Source organism: Rhinopithecus bieti, unplaced genomic scaffold (assembly GCF_001698545.2).
Source record: "Rhinopithecus bieti isolate Rb0 unplaced genomic scaffold, ASM169854v2 scaffold_3948, whole genome shotgun sequence".
Lineage (NCBI taxonomy): Eukaryota > Metazoa > Chordata > Mammalia > Primates > Cercopithecidae > Rhinopithecus > Rhinopithecus bieti.
The window spans coordinates 3924351-3942896 of NW_016804646.1; the positions used below are offsets into that span (position 1 = coordinate 3924351).

General features: G+C 38.8%; 1 protein-coding gene across 2 annotated transcripts in view; it reads right to left on the bottom strand.

Moving 5' to 3' along the window:
* PACRG (parkin coregulated) overlaps window positions 1-18546 on the bottom strand; it is a 600857-nt gene that overhangs the window by 248408 nt on the left and 333903 nt on the right. For both annotated transcript variants that reach the window (XM_017869560.1, XM_017869561.1), the window contains exon 3: window positions 11338-11509. In XM_017869560.1, the coding sequence (XP_017725049.1) occupies window positions 11338-11509 (172 nt within the window). The remainder of the gene's footprint in view (window positions 1-11337; window positions 11510-18546) is intronic.

The window sequence follows — 18546 nt, forward strand, 5'->3', positions numbered from 1 at the left end:
CAATGTTTTCTTGTAGTAGTTTCATAGTTTGAGGTCTTAGATTTAAGTTTTTAATCTATTTTGATTTGATTTTTGTATATGGTGAGAAATGGGGGTCTAGTTTCACTCTTGTGCATATGGATATTCAGGTTTCCCAGCATCATTTATTGAAGAGATTTTCTTTTCCTAGTGTATGTTCTTGGCACTTTTGTAAAAAATAAGTTCACTGATCCTGGCTAACATGGTGAAACCCCGTCTCTACTAAAAAATACAAAAAACTAGCCGGGTGAGGTGGCGGGCGCCTGTAGTCCCAGCTACTCGGGAGGCTGAGGCAGGAGAATGGCGTAAACCCGGGAGGCGGAGCTTGCAGTGAGCTGAGATCCGGCCACTGCACTCCAGCCCGGGCGACAGAGCGAGACTCCGTCTCAAAAAAAAAAAAAAAAAAAAAAGTTCACTGTAGATGTATGGACTTATTTCTGGCTTCTCTCTTCTCTATTCTATTCCACTGGTCTGTGCTTCTGTTTTTTATGCCATACAGCATGCTGTATGGTTACTGTAGTACAATTTGAAGTCAGATAATGTGTCCTCCACCTTTATTCTTTTTGCTTAGGATAGCTTTGGCAGTTCTGGGTCTTTTGTGGTTCCACATAAAATTAAAAATTTTTTTTCTCTTTCTGTGAAGAATGTCATCGGCATTTTTATAGAGATTGCATTGAATCTGTAGATTGCTTTGGCTAGTATGGACATTTTAACAACATCGATTTTTCCAATTCATGAACATAAAATATCTTTCCATTTTTTGGTGTCCTCTTCAATTTCTTGCATCAATGTTTTTAGTTTTTATTGCAGAGATCTTTCACTTCTTTGGTTAAGTTAATTCTTAGGTACTTAGTTTTATCTGTGGCTATTGTAAATGGGACTTCTTTGTAAAATTTTTCAGTTTGTTCACTGTTGGCATATAGAAATGCTAATGATTTTTGTTTGCTGATTTCGTATCCTGCTACTTTGCTGAATTTGTTTATCAGGTCTAGTAGTTTTTTGGTGGAGTCTAGGTTTTTCAAAATATAAGATGATATCATCTGCAAACAAGGATAATTTGACTTCTTCTTTCCCCATTTGGATCCCCTTTATCTCTTTCTCTTGTCTGATTGCCCTAGTTAAGACTTCCAGGACTACATTAAATAACAGTGGTGAAAGTGGGTACTCTGTCTTGTTTCTGATCTTAGGAGGAAAGGCTTTCAGTTTTTCTCCATTCAGTGTGATACTAGCTGTGAGTCTGTCATACATAGCTTTTATTATGTTGAGGTATATTCCTTTGATAGACAGTTTTTTGAGGGGTTTTCATCATGAAGGGATGTTAAACATTTGTTTTTATTTTTCAGCATTAATTGTAAGGATCATATGCTTTTTGTCTTTCATTCATATGTTGATGATGTTGACATGTTGTATAACTTTGATTGCTTTGCATATATTGTAACATCCTTGCATCCCTGGGATAAGTCTCACTTGGTCATTTTGAATGATCTGTTTAATGTGTTGTTGAATTCAGTTAGTATTTTGTTGAGGATTTTCCATCAATATTTGTTAGTAATATTAGCCTGGGTTTTCTTTCTTTCCTTCTTTTTTTAGTGTGTCTTTGTCTGGTTTTGGTATCAGGATAATACTGGCCTTGTAGAATGAGCTTGGAAGTATTCTCTTCTCCTCTATCTTTTTGGGAATAGTTTGAATACGATTGGTATTAGTTCTTCTTTAAGTGTCTAGTAGAATTCAAGAGTGAAGCCATTGAGTCCTGGGATTTTCTTTGCTGGGAGACTTTTTATTATGCTTTGTCTATGTTACTTGTTATTGGTCTATTTGAGTTTTGGATTTCTTTATGGCTCAACCTAGGTAGGTTTTTATGTGTTTACGAATTTATCAATTTCTTCTAGGTTTTCCAATTTAGTGGCATATAGTTGCTTATAGTACCCACTAATGATCCTTTTGAATTTCAGAGGTATCAGTTGTAATGTTTCCTTTTTTATCTCTGATTTTATTTATTTGGGTCTTTCTTTTTTTCTAACTTAGATCTGGTCTTTATTATTTCTTTCTCCTGTTAATTTTGCGTTTGGTTTACTCTTTTCTAGTTCTTTAAGATGCATTGTTAGGTTATTTAATTGAAGCTTTTCTTCTTTGATGTAGCCACTTACAGCTATCCATTTCCCTCTTAGTCATGTTTTTGCTGTATCTCATAGGTTCTGGTATGTTGTGTATCCATTATCATTTGTTTCAAGAAAATGTTCAATTTCCTTCTTAATTTCTTTAGTGATCCATACGTCATTCAGGAGCATATTGCTTAATTTCCATGCATTTGTATAATTTCCAAAGTTCTTTTTATTGATTTCTAGTTTTAGTCTGTTGTAGTTCAAGATGCTTGATATTATTTGAATTTTTTTTGAATGTTTTAAGAGTTGTTTTGTGACCTAACATATGGTCTATCCTTGAGAATGATTCATATGCTGAGGAAAATAATGTATACTCTGAAGCCATTGGATGAAATGCTCTGTAAATATCTACTAGATTCAGTTGGACTATCGTGCAGATTAAGTCAATGTTTCTTTGTTGATTTTCTGTCTGGAAGATCTGTTCAATGCAGAAAGTGGGGTGTTGAAGTGTCCATATTGTACTGTAGTCTGTCTCTCTCTTTAGCTCTAATAATATTTGCTTTACATATCTGGGTGCTCCAGTGTTGGATGCTTAAATATTTATAATTGTTATATCCTCTTGCTGAATTGACCCCTTTATCATTATATAGTGACCTTCTTTGTCTTTTCTTATAGTTTATAACTTGAAATCTATTTTGTCTGATATAGGTATAGCAATTTCTGCTCTTTTATGGTTTCCATTGGCATGGAATACCTTTTTCCGTTTCTTTATTTTCAGTCTACGTGTGTCTTCATAGGTGAAGTGTGTTTTCTGTAGGCAACAGATCATTGGGTCTTGTGGGGTTTTTTTGTTTGTTTGTTTTCTAATCCATCCAGCCACTCTGTGTCTTTTTTTTTTTTTTTTTTTTTTTTTTTTTTTTTTCTGAGACAGAGTCTTCACTCTGTTGCCCAGGCTAGAATGCAGTGGCATGATTTTGGCTCATTGCAAGCTCTACCTCCTGGGTTCATGCCATTCTCCTGCCTCAGCCTCCCAAGTAGCTGGGACTACAGGCACCCATGACCACGCCTGGCTAATTTTTTTGTTGAAGTACTCCCTCTGTCATTTCTTGTAGTACAGGTCTGGTGTTGATAAAATCCCTCAGCTTCTGTTTTTCTGGGAAAGTCTTTATTTCTCACTCATGTTTGAAGGATAATTTTGCTAGATATATTCCAGGTTACAAGTTTTTTCCTTCAACACTGTAAGTATGTCATGGCTTGTAAGATTTCTACTGAATAATCTGCTGCCAGATGTATTAGGGCTCCATTGAATGTTATTTGTTTATTTTCTCTTGCTGCTTTTAGGATCCTTTCTTTATCCTTAACCTTTGGGAGTTTAATTATTAAATGTCTTGAGGTAGTCTTCTTTGGCTTAAATCTGATTGGTGTTTTATAACCTTCTTGTACTTGGATATTAATATCTTTCTCTAGATTTGGGGAGTTCTCTGTTATTATCCCTTTGCATAAACTTTCTACCCCATCTCTTTCTCTACCTTCTTTTTAAGGCCAATAACTCTTAGATTTTCTCCTTTGGGGCTATTTTCTAGATCCTGTAAGTGTGCTTCATTATATTACATTCTCTTTTCTTTTGTCTCTTCTGATTATGTATTTTCCAGCATCTTGTCTTCAAGCTCACTAATTCTTTCTTTGACATGATCAATTCTGATATTAAAAGATTCTGATGCATTCTTCAGTATGTCATTGCATTTTTCAACTCCAAAATTTCTGCTTGGTTCTTTTTATTTTGATCTCTTTGTTAAATTTATCTAATAGAATCCTAAATTTCTTCTCTGGGTCATCTTGAATATCTTTGGATTTCCTCAACACAGCTATTTTGAATTCCTTGTCTGAAAAATCACATATCTCTATTTCTGCAGGATTGGTACCTGGTATCTAACTTAGGGTTTTTTTTTTTTTTTTTTTTCTTTTGGTGAGGTCATGTTTTCCTGGATGGTCTTGATCCTTAATGTGTGAGCATTGAAAAGTTAGGTATTGTAGTCTTCACAGTCTGGGCTTATTTGTACCTATCCTGCTTTGGAAGGCTTTTCAGATATTTGAAAAGACTTGGGTATTGTTGTCTAAGCTGTATCTGCACTGGGGGCACTGCAAGCCCAGTAATGCTGAGATTCTTGCAGACTCATAGAGGTACTGTCTTGTTGGTCAATTAGTGAGTCTGATTCCAGGCTATGCTCTTAGCCAGTATATTACCTGTTGATCTACAGGCAGGAAAAAGAAAGTCTGAAATGCTAGCAAAGGGAAAATTTACTTTTACTGAATAAGTCAAAAAAATAGTCAGGAAGCCAAAAAGAAACTGCTAGATACCCCCCACCCCAAACAAAGAAAAGCCCTACAAATCTATAATAAATATTCACAGAGAGATAAGATAATAAACATAAAAGAATCAAATAGTATAAAAAGGAACTGTCAGAGGAAAGGAAAGTTAAAATAACTAAAGTGAAATATTCACAATTTTGGAAGATAGAGTCAAGGACATTTCCCAGGAGATAGAACTAAGAGACAGAGTAGGGAAATACGAACAGAAAGACAAAGAACTAAGAGAATCCACTGGGAGGCATTATAGATGACCAGCTGGAATTACATCAGAAAACCAAGAGAAGACAGAGAGAAGATACTGTTAAAGAAGTAACACATAAGGCCGGGCACGGTGGCTCAAGCCTGTAATCCCAGCACTTTGGGAGGCCGAGACGGGCAGATCACGAGGTCAGGAGATCGAGACCATCCTGGCGAACACGGTGAAACCCCGTCTCTACTAAAAAATACAAAAAACTAGCCGGGCGAGGTGGCGGGCACTTGTAGTCCCAGCTACTTGGGAGGCTGAGGCAGGAGAATGGTGTAAACCCAGGAGGCAGAGCTTACAGTGAGCTGAGATCTGGCCACTGCACTCCAGCCTGGGCGACAGAGCGAGACTCCGTCTCAAAAAAAAAAAAAACACACACATAAAAATTTTTAGTGCGGAAAGACATATGTCTCTAAATTGAAATTTCCTAGGAAAATTGATTTAAAAAACACATCAAAGTATATCCACATAAAATTTCATATCACCAGAGATAAAGATTCAAAAATGTTCAGAGATTGGAGACCAATAGGTCACAGGCAAATGACTAAAAAATCAGATGCATCAAGATTTTCAAAGCAAAACAAGACTCTGGAGGCGATGGAGACATGACCTCCCTGTTATGAATGAAAAGTGTTTTCAACAAAGCAAACTCATAATCAAGTTTGATGATAGAATTTTCAGATATGCAAGAACTAAAAAATATACCTTTCATATGCTTCCAGGAAATTACTAGGAGATGTGCACTGTAACAATGATGAGAAAAACAAGACAAAGAGCTAAGGAAAGAGGTTGAACTTAAAAGAAGAGTAACAGGAAGTGTCAGACCAAGATAACATGTGGTCCAGACTGGAGCAGATGGATGGATGGAGGGTGGAGGAGTGAATGTCTCCAGAAAGGGAAATAAAATTAATTTCCGATGAAATCAGATAAATCTGGGTTATTTAATGTTCTGAACATTTGGAAAATAATATTTTTTGATAGACTTTGTAATACTTGAAGAAAATTAGGAAGTATATAAAAATCAAGCATGCAAAATGAGAGGCAATTATCAATGCCGAGAAAAACAAGTTGTATAAGAAAAGTAATCATAGCAGATGTGGGACTTGCAGTGAAAAGTATTTATGTGATCATAAATTAGGGGGGAAGAACGTATGTTTGTGGAGGGGAGTTAAATTCTAATCAATATGAGGTGACTGGCAGTCCCTGCTAAAACCAGTCTTTCAAAGGAGTTTCCAAATCAAGACTTTTTCCCTGTGACTAGTGAATTATTTCTCCCAATGCTTTGTGAAAACAACAGATTATTTGGTTTTCCTTTTGTCCTCTTGTTGTATTTTTATTATTTTTAAAGTTACCTTCGCTGTCTTTAAAAAATGATTGCCTTACTGAAAGTTTTTTATTTCACTTATATCTCATATGACGTACCATCTATTTTAATCCATTAATGGTTACACTTAAGGCCTAAAATCTTAAAGTTGTGTTTCTCTAATCATGCACATTGTGAACAATGCAGCATCTCCTGATGCCACATACAAGGGAGAAAATTATCGTTCATCTCTTCCCCTCCCACACATGTCCCACACCTGGCTCTCGTGTCCAGGACTCTTTGGTAGGGCCTGGGGCATCCAAGCATCCTCTGTGCCCTGGCAGGCTTTGCCTCAGCCCAGGGCATCAGCATCGACCACGGGCTCGTTAGAAATGCAGCATTTCAGGTCCGTTCGCATCTACTGATCTGGAGCCTGCATTTTACAAGGTCCGCAGATGCACACCGAAGGCTTGGAAGCAGTGCTTTAGAGGGCAGGCTGTTCACTTGGGGTTGGTAAAGACCCTAGATCTTAAAGTCAAAAGTCAGGCAGTGGAGGAAGGACAGGCCTTTTTAGCTCTCAGTCAAGAAGTCTACCTTCCTTCCAGGGGTGAAAACGATGAGTAGCAGCAGCTGATTCTTTCTTAAATGTGATGTCATAGTTTGCAGTACACAGAGGGCCATGACTATTAAATTTTTATTGTGAATATTTTAATCATTATAAATTGATCCTCTTTATACACTTGAAAACTCTTTACATTGAATTTGACTTTTCTAAAATTAAAATCACTACTGCTTTCTTTTTTATTTATTCCAATATATCTTTGAACATAGTTAAGTATTATTTTGTGTTTTAGAGCGTTTACGTACAGATTTTGTTTTTTCAGTTTTAAAGATAATTTTTGTAGCTAATCTATTATTGGATGTTACGTTCTTCATCCTATTTTGTGCTTTTGGTTCATAGCCTTTCCTTGCTGTCTACTCAGCTTTTGTCCTTTTGATAGACAGACTCTGTTTAACTACCTCTATCTTCTGCATTGACTTTGAGGGTTTAGACTCCAGTTTTCTTGGAATTTTAAAGAGTCATTACTGCAAAATTATGATTCAACACTTCATGTGGCTTTGAAACTCTTTTCCATCCACTATTTAGACATAACTCTAGGTTTAGAGCTGACTGCTTTTCACACTACACTGTCCTCACTTGGGGACTCTCACTGTACTTTACTTGCTGTGAGCTGGAGCACATCCCCAGTCACCTTCTGGATGGAGGACAGAGGGGTACTGGAGTCATTGCGTCCATAGTGTTTTTATTCACATGACCAGGGTAAAATCATGCCCAATATGTTTCTCCCCAATTCTCTAAAAAGTGCTCTGTTGTCTGGAATTTACTCTTGCAAAAAATCTTAGCCTCAGTTAGTATTATTTCTTGGTGTACAGCTTTTTCCCCTTTCCAGACGTTTGAAGGATTTTTCTTTATGTTATAATTTAAACTTTTTGGCAAATTGTGTGTCCACCTGAGTCTGTTTTCACTGATGCTCTTTAGGTTGCCGTGAGTATTTTTTACCCGCATAATAAGAGATAATTTTCCCTCCCAGAACATCCTTTGAATCAATCACCTCTGCCATTATGGTTGCTGTTACTGTTGCTCTGATAGTTCCTCTTGGCAATACATAACTTTTAACTCTTTCGCGTCCTATGTCCTCCAGTTTAATATCTTTTCTGGCCTCATTTTTATACACTTGTCTTTTCTGAGAGAGCTCCTTGAGGTTGCATTTATAATTGATCTTGTGCAGTTGATTATTCTCTATACTTCTATGGAGATTTTAGTTCTACTACAGCATTTTCAGTTTGCCTTGTCCTGTTCAAAATGGACTTCTGTTTATTTGAGTCTAATCTCCTCTTCTGGATTTCTGCTTCTGTTTCTCAGAGGCCACGTCTTCCTGAATCCTGAGGATGTCGAACAAGTTTCTACAAGTTTCTTCTGGTTCTTATGCCAAATGTTGTTGAGGTATTCTTTTTCTCTGCTTGTGCACAATACTTGCTTCCCTGTGTGTAGAGATTTTTCCCATGGCCCCCTGTGGCTGCAGTGTTGATAATGTTCTCGCTTTTATTGAGGAGAGAGATTCTCAGACAGAGTTTGCCGGTTGCTCTTGGCCCCTCTCTGCCCTCTTGACCGCTATTTTGGAAGAATCCCCTTCTGAATTTCATATGTGGAGATTCCAGACACTGCCTCCTGGTATTGCTCTGACGGATTGAGAAGGATTTATCTTTTCCTTACTGGATGGGGTAAATGTGAATCTGCAATCCCCGATCCAGACAAGTAAGAGAGCTGCTGTTTTCTCATCCTCCCCTACGAGGTTTTGCTGCTGCTCCCAGCAATCAATGCTCCATCATCAACCCTGAGCACTTTATGTCAGTATGATTTTGGAGTTTCTGACCCCAACTAACTCAAGATGGAAATCAGAAAGGTGGGAGGGAAAAGGGAGCAGCAGTAGTTGTACCAGAAAACAACATCAGTGAAACAGGTGTCCGAGATCCACTGTGTGGGTTATTCCAGAACTTGGGGGTTTGAACCAAGCAGCAGCAGGAGAAAAAAATGGTGAATCCTTGTTTGTTATCATATTAGAAAGCCCAGAGCCACCAAATGTGTCAATTTCTCCTTTCAGTATTATCAGCCTTCTAATTTGTTGAAATCAACCCAGGTTCCAGAAATACAAGGGCGGCTAATTCTAGCTCACTGCCTCACAGTGAGTTTATACATTTTGCTTTGTTTTCATAGATATTAGTTAGAATTAAAAAAAAAAAAAAAAAAAACTTCTAGTCTGCTTGCTGGTAATGGTGAGGTTAATTTTTGCCCCTGGATACAGTCAAAATTTTACTGGGTACGGTGTGAAAATAAAATACACAGAGATGTTATATGTTATGTCAGTTATATACATCAACCCATTTCTAGATCCACTAGCCTGCTTCTGGAATTCCCCCTGAAAGAGTTTCTTTATGCACATATTATTTTTCACACTGTGCTGGAACTGTGCATGACCTTACATAAGAAATCAGCATTTCTTCCTGAGAAAAGTCTGGCTTTTAGTGACAAACAGATTGAGAAGGAAGGAGCAGTTAGACTCAGGATCAGTATCGAGTAGCAGAAGCGCTGAAAGCCACACAGTGACATCAACCAAGATAAACTGTCATTGCTTCCGGAACCCTAAATCATCAAATTCATGTCTAGTTAATTTTCCCTGGCAAATCATGTTTACTGAGCTCTTGATAACGTTTTCACTTATCAGCAGATGACCTCTAGCATGTGTGTACTGTAAATTTAATCACCTCACTCCTCTCTTAACTCATTTATGTATCTTCAAAATACAGATCAAACAAAGTTGAAAATCACTTTACCTTGGCCTGCAAAACTCCAGTGTGGTATGCTTTAATTGCAGACAGCATAATCAAAATATTACTCAGCAATTCCTTTTCTGCCTGTCAGTGTCTTCCATTGGGCTCTGAGGGAGAGACCCCTGAGAAGGCAGTGATCCCAACATGAAGCATTGATTAAATAAAGAAAAAAACAAAAGAATATACGTCCAAATATTGTTGCTATTCTGCCAGAGGAAAAGAACACACAGTTCCTGTGGAGAATATTCTGGGCCTTTCTTGTTTATCAGAGAAAACTACATACCATCCTTTAGAAATGTAGCAGTTCAAGTAGAATTTAATGTACTCAAAAATGTGACCCACCTGAGAGAAGAAACTACTTTTGGAAAAGGTTTTAATGTGGCTCAGGACACTACACCCTCCCTGACAGCCTTTAAAGAGCCTGACAGCCTTTAAAGAGGGAAGCAAGCTGATATTTAATAGGTTCCTTTTCAGGGTCTCTTTTCTCTCCATGTTACTTTCACATCAGGTAGCACCGTCCTTTGGTTTGGTTTCACTCTGTCTGTCTTGGTGGAAATGTGGTGTGGTCAGTTACAGATCTCTATGGAGGCCTCAAAGATCTGAGGGAGAATTTCAGAGTTGATTGATGCAAGCAGTAAGAGCAGAACTGTGGAAATCTAGCATTTTGATCATGATACATTCCAATGAATGGCAGGTGACCATGGATAAGATTAAATAATCCAGACTCTGGGAGATGATCCTATGTTGAGCTAGTTTGTTCTTGTTCTGATGAAACCACGTGGGAAGAGCTCACCTGAGCCGGTGGGGGTGGGGTTCCCCAACCTAGAAGGCTAGCTAAGTGTCCTGTCAATCATTTTGGGAAGCTGTCCATCCTGGAGTGGAAGATGAGGTGGAACTTGGGGTGAGAGAAGCAGGGGCCCCTCATCTCTCGAAGCCATGGGCAGTTGGGCCTGGATCCAGGGGGTAAAAGTGCCTGGAGCAGCTCTGACTGAGAAAAAGGTAGGGTCTCCCTCATCTGCAGAATGAGTGTTCAGAGAAGGCACTTACTGTCTGATTTTAATTAGTAGTAGCAATAGCAGCAGTAGCAATGCGGGACAGATGGGCAATTCTGGGGTTGGGGAGGGAGTGTGCTGGTGAGGGTTAGAGGGGTCAGGCCTGCCACCTTGACTTGAGGAGAGGCCATCCTCTTCCTGAGCCTGTACCAGTGGATGCCAGGCATGCCCATCAGGGTAGCTCTATTGGCAGCAAGGTAAGAATGGACAGAGAGTGTTCTGGAGCCCTGGAAGGCTGTCTCCTGGGACAACCTCAGGTGCTTTAGACAACTAGTCCAAGGGGCCATGCAACTATGTGAGTAAGGTGCATGCAGAAAGGAAGGACAATCTCATTTCACAGACAGACAAAGCCAATCACGGGGCTACCACAGAGTCACCACCTTACCTATTGTAGATTAAAAGTTTCAGGTATTTAAAAACATGTTTCTTTTCACTTATGCAGCTGGGCTTCCCTTCCTTAAAATTATGAATCCGACTACCTCAAATGTACTCAACATAACTGTGTTTATAATTTAAAAGTTAGAGATGCCACTTAGAAAAAAAAGACTTGGAAGTTAGCAGCAGCGGGTAAAGACCTCTGGATGCATAAGTTAATGCTTATGTCATTACTATGAGACATTGTAAATTAGCACAAGCCCCATGGAATTTGGTTTATGTATGTGGCTAAGCCATAGTGAAATATTGATGACGGGATATATTTTTGGAGATTTGGGTTGTTTGGCCTCCTAAGTCAATTTATGAAAATTCCTGCAAAACCTGGGGACCACCTCAGTCTGTTGTGCTTTATTGCTTAATTAGCAAGTTGTCAAAAAGCAACACCGTATAAACTGAGTGATGCTTTTTCACCTGTTCACTTACTTTTTATCGGGATAATGAGCTGTGGAAGGACAGGTAGGATCTTGTTCCCACCGTGTTCCAGCATGTCGTGGATTCCTTGCCGAGCAAAAAATTCATAGGGAAATGTCATTTCACAAAGCCCATCAAAAAACAGAGGCAGATAATGATGGTAATCCAGCTTCTCAATTTCTACCTGAAAGTAGAGAGAGAAGAAACGCCATGTGAAAACAGCATTCCAGCAGAGCAAGGCAGACGAGCTGTGGAGCTGTCACCCACTCCTGAGGGACACACTCTTAGAACTTCAGGGAGACTTTCTTAACCCATCCACCCAACGACCTGAAGTATGTCATGGTGTCCTGAATCAATTAGCAGTGAGGTTAAAGTCATGGACCTTTAGATCTTAACAGTCAAATCTCCCATCCACATATAATACATATTGAGAGCATATTAACAATTTGCTGCCTTTTTGTTAATTTGTTACCATTTGGCTCAAGTATGATATTGAACAGGATTCAAGAAGCCTCTAGAATGTTTGCTGAAAAGATCCACGTAAAAATAAAATGAAAGAAATAAAAACAGCTGAAAAGGTTGGCGCCCAAGGTTCTAAGAAGAAAGCTACAGAAGTGCATGTTCATATGTTCCTGGGAGGCATGCCTTCTTTGGGGCAAACAGGACAGTGAGAGGTCAAGCCTGATTCCTGGCTTGTTCACTGGAGCCTGGATGACAAGTAGAACATTCAGGCCATCAAGAACAAATGGAGAGGACAAAGAGTGGGCTGAACCTGGGACCACTGTCACCTCAAAGTCAAAATGTCCCAATCTCCCTTCGTCTGCTTCTTCTGGGAGCAGAGACAAATCTCTTTCCCACGTCTCCATCCATCACCCTCAGAGTCCCTCCATGTTCCCCTGTCCGGACCTTGGCAATAGCATCCAGCAGCACCAGGGAATGGGAACTAAAATTCTGGGGCTGAGAAAAGAGATTGTGAGTTGGGAATCATCTACCTGTAGAAGATTCGGTCTTGCTCGAGCCCTCCACTGTCTAGGGTACCTGTGGCCTGAGCTACTGCCAGCAAGGTGTCAGAGCTGAAGGTGAGAGTGTACATGGAAAGGAGCCCACAGACTCAGACTGCAGGTGTAACACATGTACACAGAGCAAGAGATGGGGCCTTCCCAGCAAGAGGTGGTAATTTCCTTGGTTTTCAAATCCTTATGAATGCACCCAGCTTCTAGTCACCACCTTCTAATCAAGCGAGGAGCCCATCGAGACCTTTGAGAAACTCCCTTTTACATTAGTAGGAGATTAACAATTTTTTTCCTTGATAAATTGCATATATATATTCTCTATGTAGAGACAAATTATACATATATTTATTCCCTATATATTCCATACATTATATATATATTAATATATATTTATGGGATAAAAAGAGATATTCTGATTTTGTAACCAAACATTGTAATACCACTTAGCGGGAGATTTTTGTACCTTCCAGCTCTCCCTCAGCATTCTAGAGTTTCACGCCACATGCCTGCCTACCCCTGGATGTGGGTAACTGGTAACAAACCCGTCATGTTCCTGAGTGTTTACTGTGGGTTGGGGTGAATCAAATTTCCTACAGGTCCCCAAGCCGGAAGGGCAAGGAAGTAAGCAGGCAAGAGGCAATGTCCAGATCCTCTGTTGGAACTGGAGCATAGAAAAAAATCCCTAATGTAGGTTTACACAGACATCAGTTTTACTTTATTTTCCTTTTATATTTATAAAATTTACTTTATTCAGCATACGTTTATGGAATATATATTTTTCTCAGAGATTTATGTGCATTTGGAAATGTTTTAAAACATTATTTTGTACAATTTGAAACAATTATTTTTTTCTTAGGTCCTAAAGGCCCAACGTTGTTATGGATAATTTTACCTTGTATACTAATTTCATAATAAAAATGTCATCTATACTATATTTTTAAAACATTTTGGTATGTTTTGCTAATTCTTTTAGCTTATTGTCACACTTTTACAAGTGTTTCTTATAAGTACAAAATTAAATTTTGTATTTTACTATGGGTTAAGATGGTTATATTTTAATACATTAAGTCATTTACATTTATGGCCTCATTTAACTTCCGTCATCTTATTTTTTGGTCTCCAGTTGTTGTTTTTTATTTACCTTTTTCTTTGTATTTTGTAGTTTTATTATGTACACTATGTTCTATTTACTTTTTGGTAATGACTTTAAAGCTAAAACATCCTGTTCAAACATTTTGTTGCAGCTATCTTAAACATTTCCAAACTTATATTTATCTTAGCAAGAGATAAATAAAGTTAAAAGTCTTCTACTAAGACTGTTGACATGTCTATTTTTCCTTGGAATTCTATTTCTTCTTTATATGTTTTGGGGCAACAATACTAATATCAACAACAGTAACAATAATAACACCAATGTTTGTGATGCCAGACACTGTTGTGAACACTGTGTTAGTTCATTTGATACTCAAGCAACTGGAAGACGTAGGCATTATTAATATCCTAATTTTCAATATGAACAAACTGAAACAGAGAGAGATTAAATAATTTGCCTAAGGTCTACAGCTAGTCAGTGCTGGAGTTAGGTTTCAAGCCCAAGCAGTCTGGCTATATGACATGGCACTGCCTGTCAGGCTTTGTTGTTTGGCACATTGAGGTTCAGCATTATTATAACCTCCTGGTGAATTGTTCAATTTACCCTTATGTCCTTATCCTCTTTATCATTATTGATGCAGTTTGTCTGAGTCTAATATAATATTATTATTGCTATAACTGGTTTATTTATCACATCTTTTCTATCCTTTTGCTTTCTTCATTCCTCTGACATTAGATTTTAAGTGTCTAAAGTAACTTACAGATTTGTTTTTCCCACTTTTCACTTATAATGTGCCTTCAAACAACAAATACTGAGTACCTGCATAATTCCTCTTCTCAAAATTTTGAAAAACAAAAGTTATGAGAAAAGAGAAAAAAGAAGCAATTGAAAGACAAAAGTCAAATGAAAGATTGAATGAGAGAAATTGAGAAAGAAAAAATAATTATCTCTACATCTTCATATCCTCCAATATCACTGACCACAGCAATTCTTTCCTAAAAAAAAATTATCTTCTCATTAGTTCTTTCTTTTTTAACTGTTTCTGTTTGTTTGCTTGTTTGTTTTGAGATGGAGTTTGCTCTTGTTGCCCAGGCTAGAATGCAATGGTGCGATCTTGGCTCACTGCAACCTCCGCCTACCGGTTCAAGCAATTCTCCTGCCTCAGCCTCCCGAGTAGCTGGGATTACAGGCATGCGCCACCATACCCAGTTAATTTTGCATTTTTTTAAGTTGAGATTTTTTTTTTTTTTTATTAGAGGTCACCTGGCCTTAGGTGATCCACCCACTTCGGCCTCCCAAAGTGATGGGATTACAGGCATGAGCCACCACGCCCAGCCTTCATTAGTTCTTTTTATGACCTGTTTGCACATTATTTGGAAATATCTGTTGTCATTGCAAATATGTTGCCTTAATATTAGAACAACAGGTGGGGATCCACCACTTCGTCTCACTGCCACCAAAGACACAGATATGGCTTTTGTTCGACTGACTCTGGAACTGTGTGAGGAGCTGCTGGATTCTACAGTGCTCAATAGGCAGCTCTCACCTGATGGACAAAGAGCTGCAGGGCTTGTGGATGGCAGTTCCAAGGTGAATGTACATAATCCTCCTTGGAAGGCTGCCACTCTGATTGAAGAAGAGCCAAGGAAATTCTTTTTCTTTTGAGCTGTTTATAGCTTAGAGGTTGGATAAAGTACAATTTTGTGAGCAAAATTTACCCTTCTCTCTACCTGAGTTACCCTAAATTTGGAAACCATTTATGAGTATTTTTATCTGATAGCAACAGAGTTATTTGCATAAGTTCAGTAGGAATCTGTTTTCTTTTCTAACAGGGCATAATTGGAGACACTGGTTATTTTACCGAGGCATTGACCGGAATGGCATATTTTCAGAATTGACCAGACTGAAGAATGGAGGTTGACCTTATATAGTCTTTCTAGGAAAGACTGGCTGAGTACCTTGTCTAAATGATTCTCTTCCAAGGTTCCTGACCTGTGGTAAGTAAAGAATGTCATTTACTAACAGGCCTGGGAACCTTAAGTTATTTTGGGACCTCAAGAAGAGAGGAATTTGTATAGGTATTATAAGCACAGTCTAATGGTGAATCCTTGGCTTGCCTCCTAGCCTTGAGGCTTTTAAAAAGCAGAATCCACAATTTCTCATAAAAGTTCCAGCAAAGCCAACTTAAAAAGAGCCTACCAGTCTGAATAACATACTGAGACTCTGTCTCTACAAAAAATAAAAAATTAACCAGAGTGGTGGCACACACCTGTGGTCCCAGTTACTTGGGAGGCTGAGATGGGAGGATTGTTTGAGCTCAGGAGGTCAAGGCTGCAGTAAGCCGAGATTGTGCCACTGCACTCTAGCCTGGGTGACAGAGTGAGACTCTGTCTGGAAAAAAAAAAAAAAAAAAAAAAAAAAAAAGCAGATCAGATCAGGTTGATCACTATTCTTGCCATATTTTATGCAAATAACCAGGCCAAGTATAATGAGACCAAAATTTATTTTGAAAATAAATTGGTCCTATTATGATTTATCCTTGGCAGAAATGGGGAAACTAGAGACCAAAAAATTTGGATACTAGCCCTCACCATTGTTTTCGAGTTTTTATAATTTAGCTATAATTTGGGCTAAATCCCAAATTATTTTCTGTCTGCAAGCCTAAGGAGGAACCAGGTTTTAATTTTCTTCATGATACTTTCAGTTGGCTCTTTAATGGAATAGGTACTTTTTTGTTGTTGTTCCGGGATACAAATTCTCTTTTGACTGTAATCCTTGAGTGCAAATTATTAATGTTATGTATCTTGCGCTGTTTTACTCTTGAGAAAACCAAAGTCATGGTATTCTGAAGACTAGAGGTGCTTCAACAGCCTGTGAACCTCCCTCATTAGGAATTGCCCTAGACCTGATCTATTTTCCATTGCCAAAGCACTGCTGCTAACGCTTGACAATATCAAGCACCCTCTCTAAGGCTCAGGGATGATCATGGAAGAGGAGGGCGTGAGAGATTGTAAGAGCCGCATTAGAGGGGTGGAGAGTAGAAGCCAAAGGAACTCCATCCTGGGTGCTCATCTGCCATGTTGGCTTCTGATTAACCTCAGTTCCGGGAATGCCTCTGAGGTTTCCAGTTTATTCCGCCTTGTGTAAGAGCACCTACTTACCATAAATCCCACCATGAGAGCAAATTCCTGGCCATTCTTTCTGAAGTGTATGTACCCCTCCCCGAGAGCACATAAGTCCTGTGTCCCGGGGGAGCAGGGGGGCGGTAATGGTGCAAGATCCACCATCTCATCTCATCACTGCCAGGGACACAGACATGGCTTCTGTTTATAAGTCCCTATTAAAAGTTTCTTTCTAAGCAACTAGATTTGTATGTCTCTTTCTTTAGCCTCTCAGCTTCCTCCAACTTAGGTGTAGGTTGGCACAGACCTGCCCACAATGAAACAATGGCTGAATAATGTTCTATTCAATGCACTTAACATATTTTGTTTCTCCATTAATTCATTGATGGACATTTGGGTTGCTTCTGCCATTTGGTTATTGTGAATAATGCTGCTATGAATATTACTGGACAAGTTTTTGTTTGAATTGAATCTGGTTTCAATTCCTTTGAATATATACCTAGGAGTTCAAATGCTGTGTTGTATGGGAGTTGCACATTTAGTTTTAGAAGAAACTGCCAAACTGCTTTCCAGAATAGCTGTACCATTTTATATTCCCACCAGCCATGTATGAGGGCTCCAATTACTCCACATTCTCGCCAATACTTGTTATTTTCTGTAGTTTTGATGATGGCCATGCTAATGTGTGTGAAATGGTATTTCCTGTGGTTTAGATTTTCATTTTCCTAATGAGTAGGATGTGGAGCATCTGATACATGACACAACATGAATGAATCTTGAAAACATTTTCCTAAGCGAAGGAGGCCAGTCACAAAAGACCACATACTGTACGATCCCATTTCTATGAAATGTTTGGAATAGACAAATCCAACAGACAGAAAGTGGCTGCTTAAGAGCTGGGGGAAAGGATGCTGGGAAGTGGCTGCTTATTGGGCATAGAGTTTCCATGTGAGGTGATTAAAACGTTCTGGAACTAGATGGTGGTTGTGGTCACACATTATGAGTGTACTTAATGCCACTGAAGTGGACACTTACAAATGGTGAAAATGGTAAGTTTTATGTGTATTTTACCATGACAAAAATGCCTAAGAAAAAATAAAACAATAAAAACAAACAACAACAAAATAATAGAATAACAATTTGCCATTATATTTTGAGACACATACTTTTTTAACATGGTAGATACAGTACTACTTGCTACAGGATGATTTTTTGTTTGTAAATTCCTTTTACATATCTTCCAGGGTTCCTTTTTATTATGATAATTTTGTTTTCAGTTGATGAATTTGGCCCAGGCTTTGGTAATCCCTCATATATTATGGTTATCATCAGGCACTTGTTTGCATGTATGTGTGAACGTGTGTATATATGTGAGTGCATGTGTGTGCATGTATGTATATGTGTGCGTGTGTGTGTGTGCATGTGTGTGTGCATGCCTGGATATGTGTGCATGTGTGTGTCTTAATAATATATCTGACTTCTCTTTAAGTACTTTTTCTGAAAAGCCACTGCTCCATTTCTACACTGTCCCCAGTCCCCTCTCCATTTCCACACTGTCCCCAGTCCCCTCTCCATTTCCACACTGTCCCCAGTCCCCTCTCCATGTTCACACCATCCCCAGTCCCCACTCCATTTCCACACCATCGGCAGTCCCCTCTCCATTTCCAGGCCGTCGCCAGTCCCCTCTCCATTTCCACACTGTCCCCAGTCCCCGCTCCATTTCCACATTATTCTTCATAGTAAAGTTTTTAAAGAGAATTATTTATCATCATTGTTCTTGCTTTCTCATTCCCGTTCCCTCTTTAACCCACTCCCCGACCATTTCACTGAAGTTGCTTTTATCAAGGTCACCAGTGACTTTCTTTGTGTCTAATCCTCGAATCCCTTTTCTGTTCTCAGCACAACACAATTGACCTGGTCAAGTTGTACCCCCAACACTGGGAGGTCACCCTAATTCCCTCCCTCCAATCATTGGCCTGGCCTGGCCTGACCA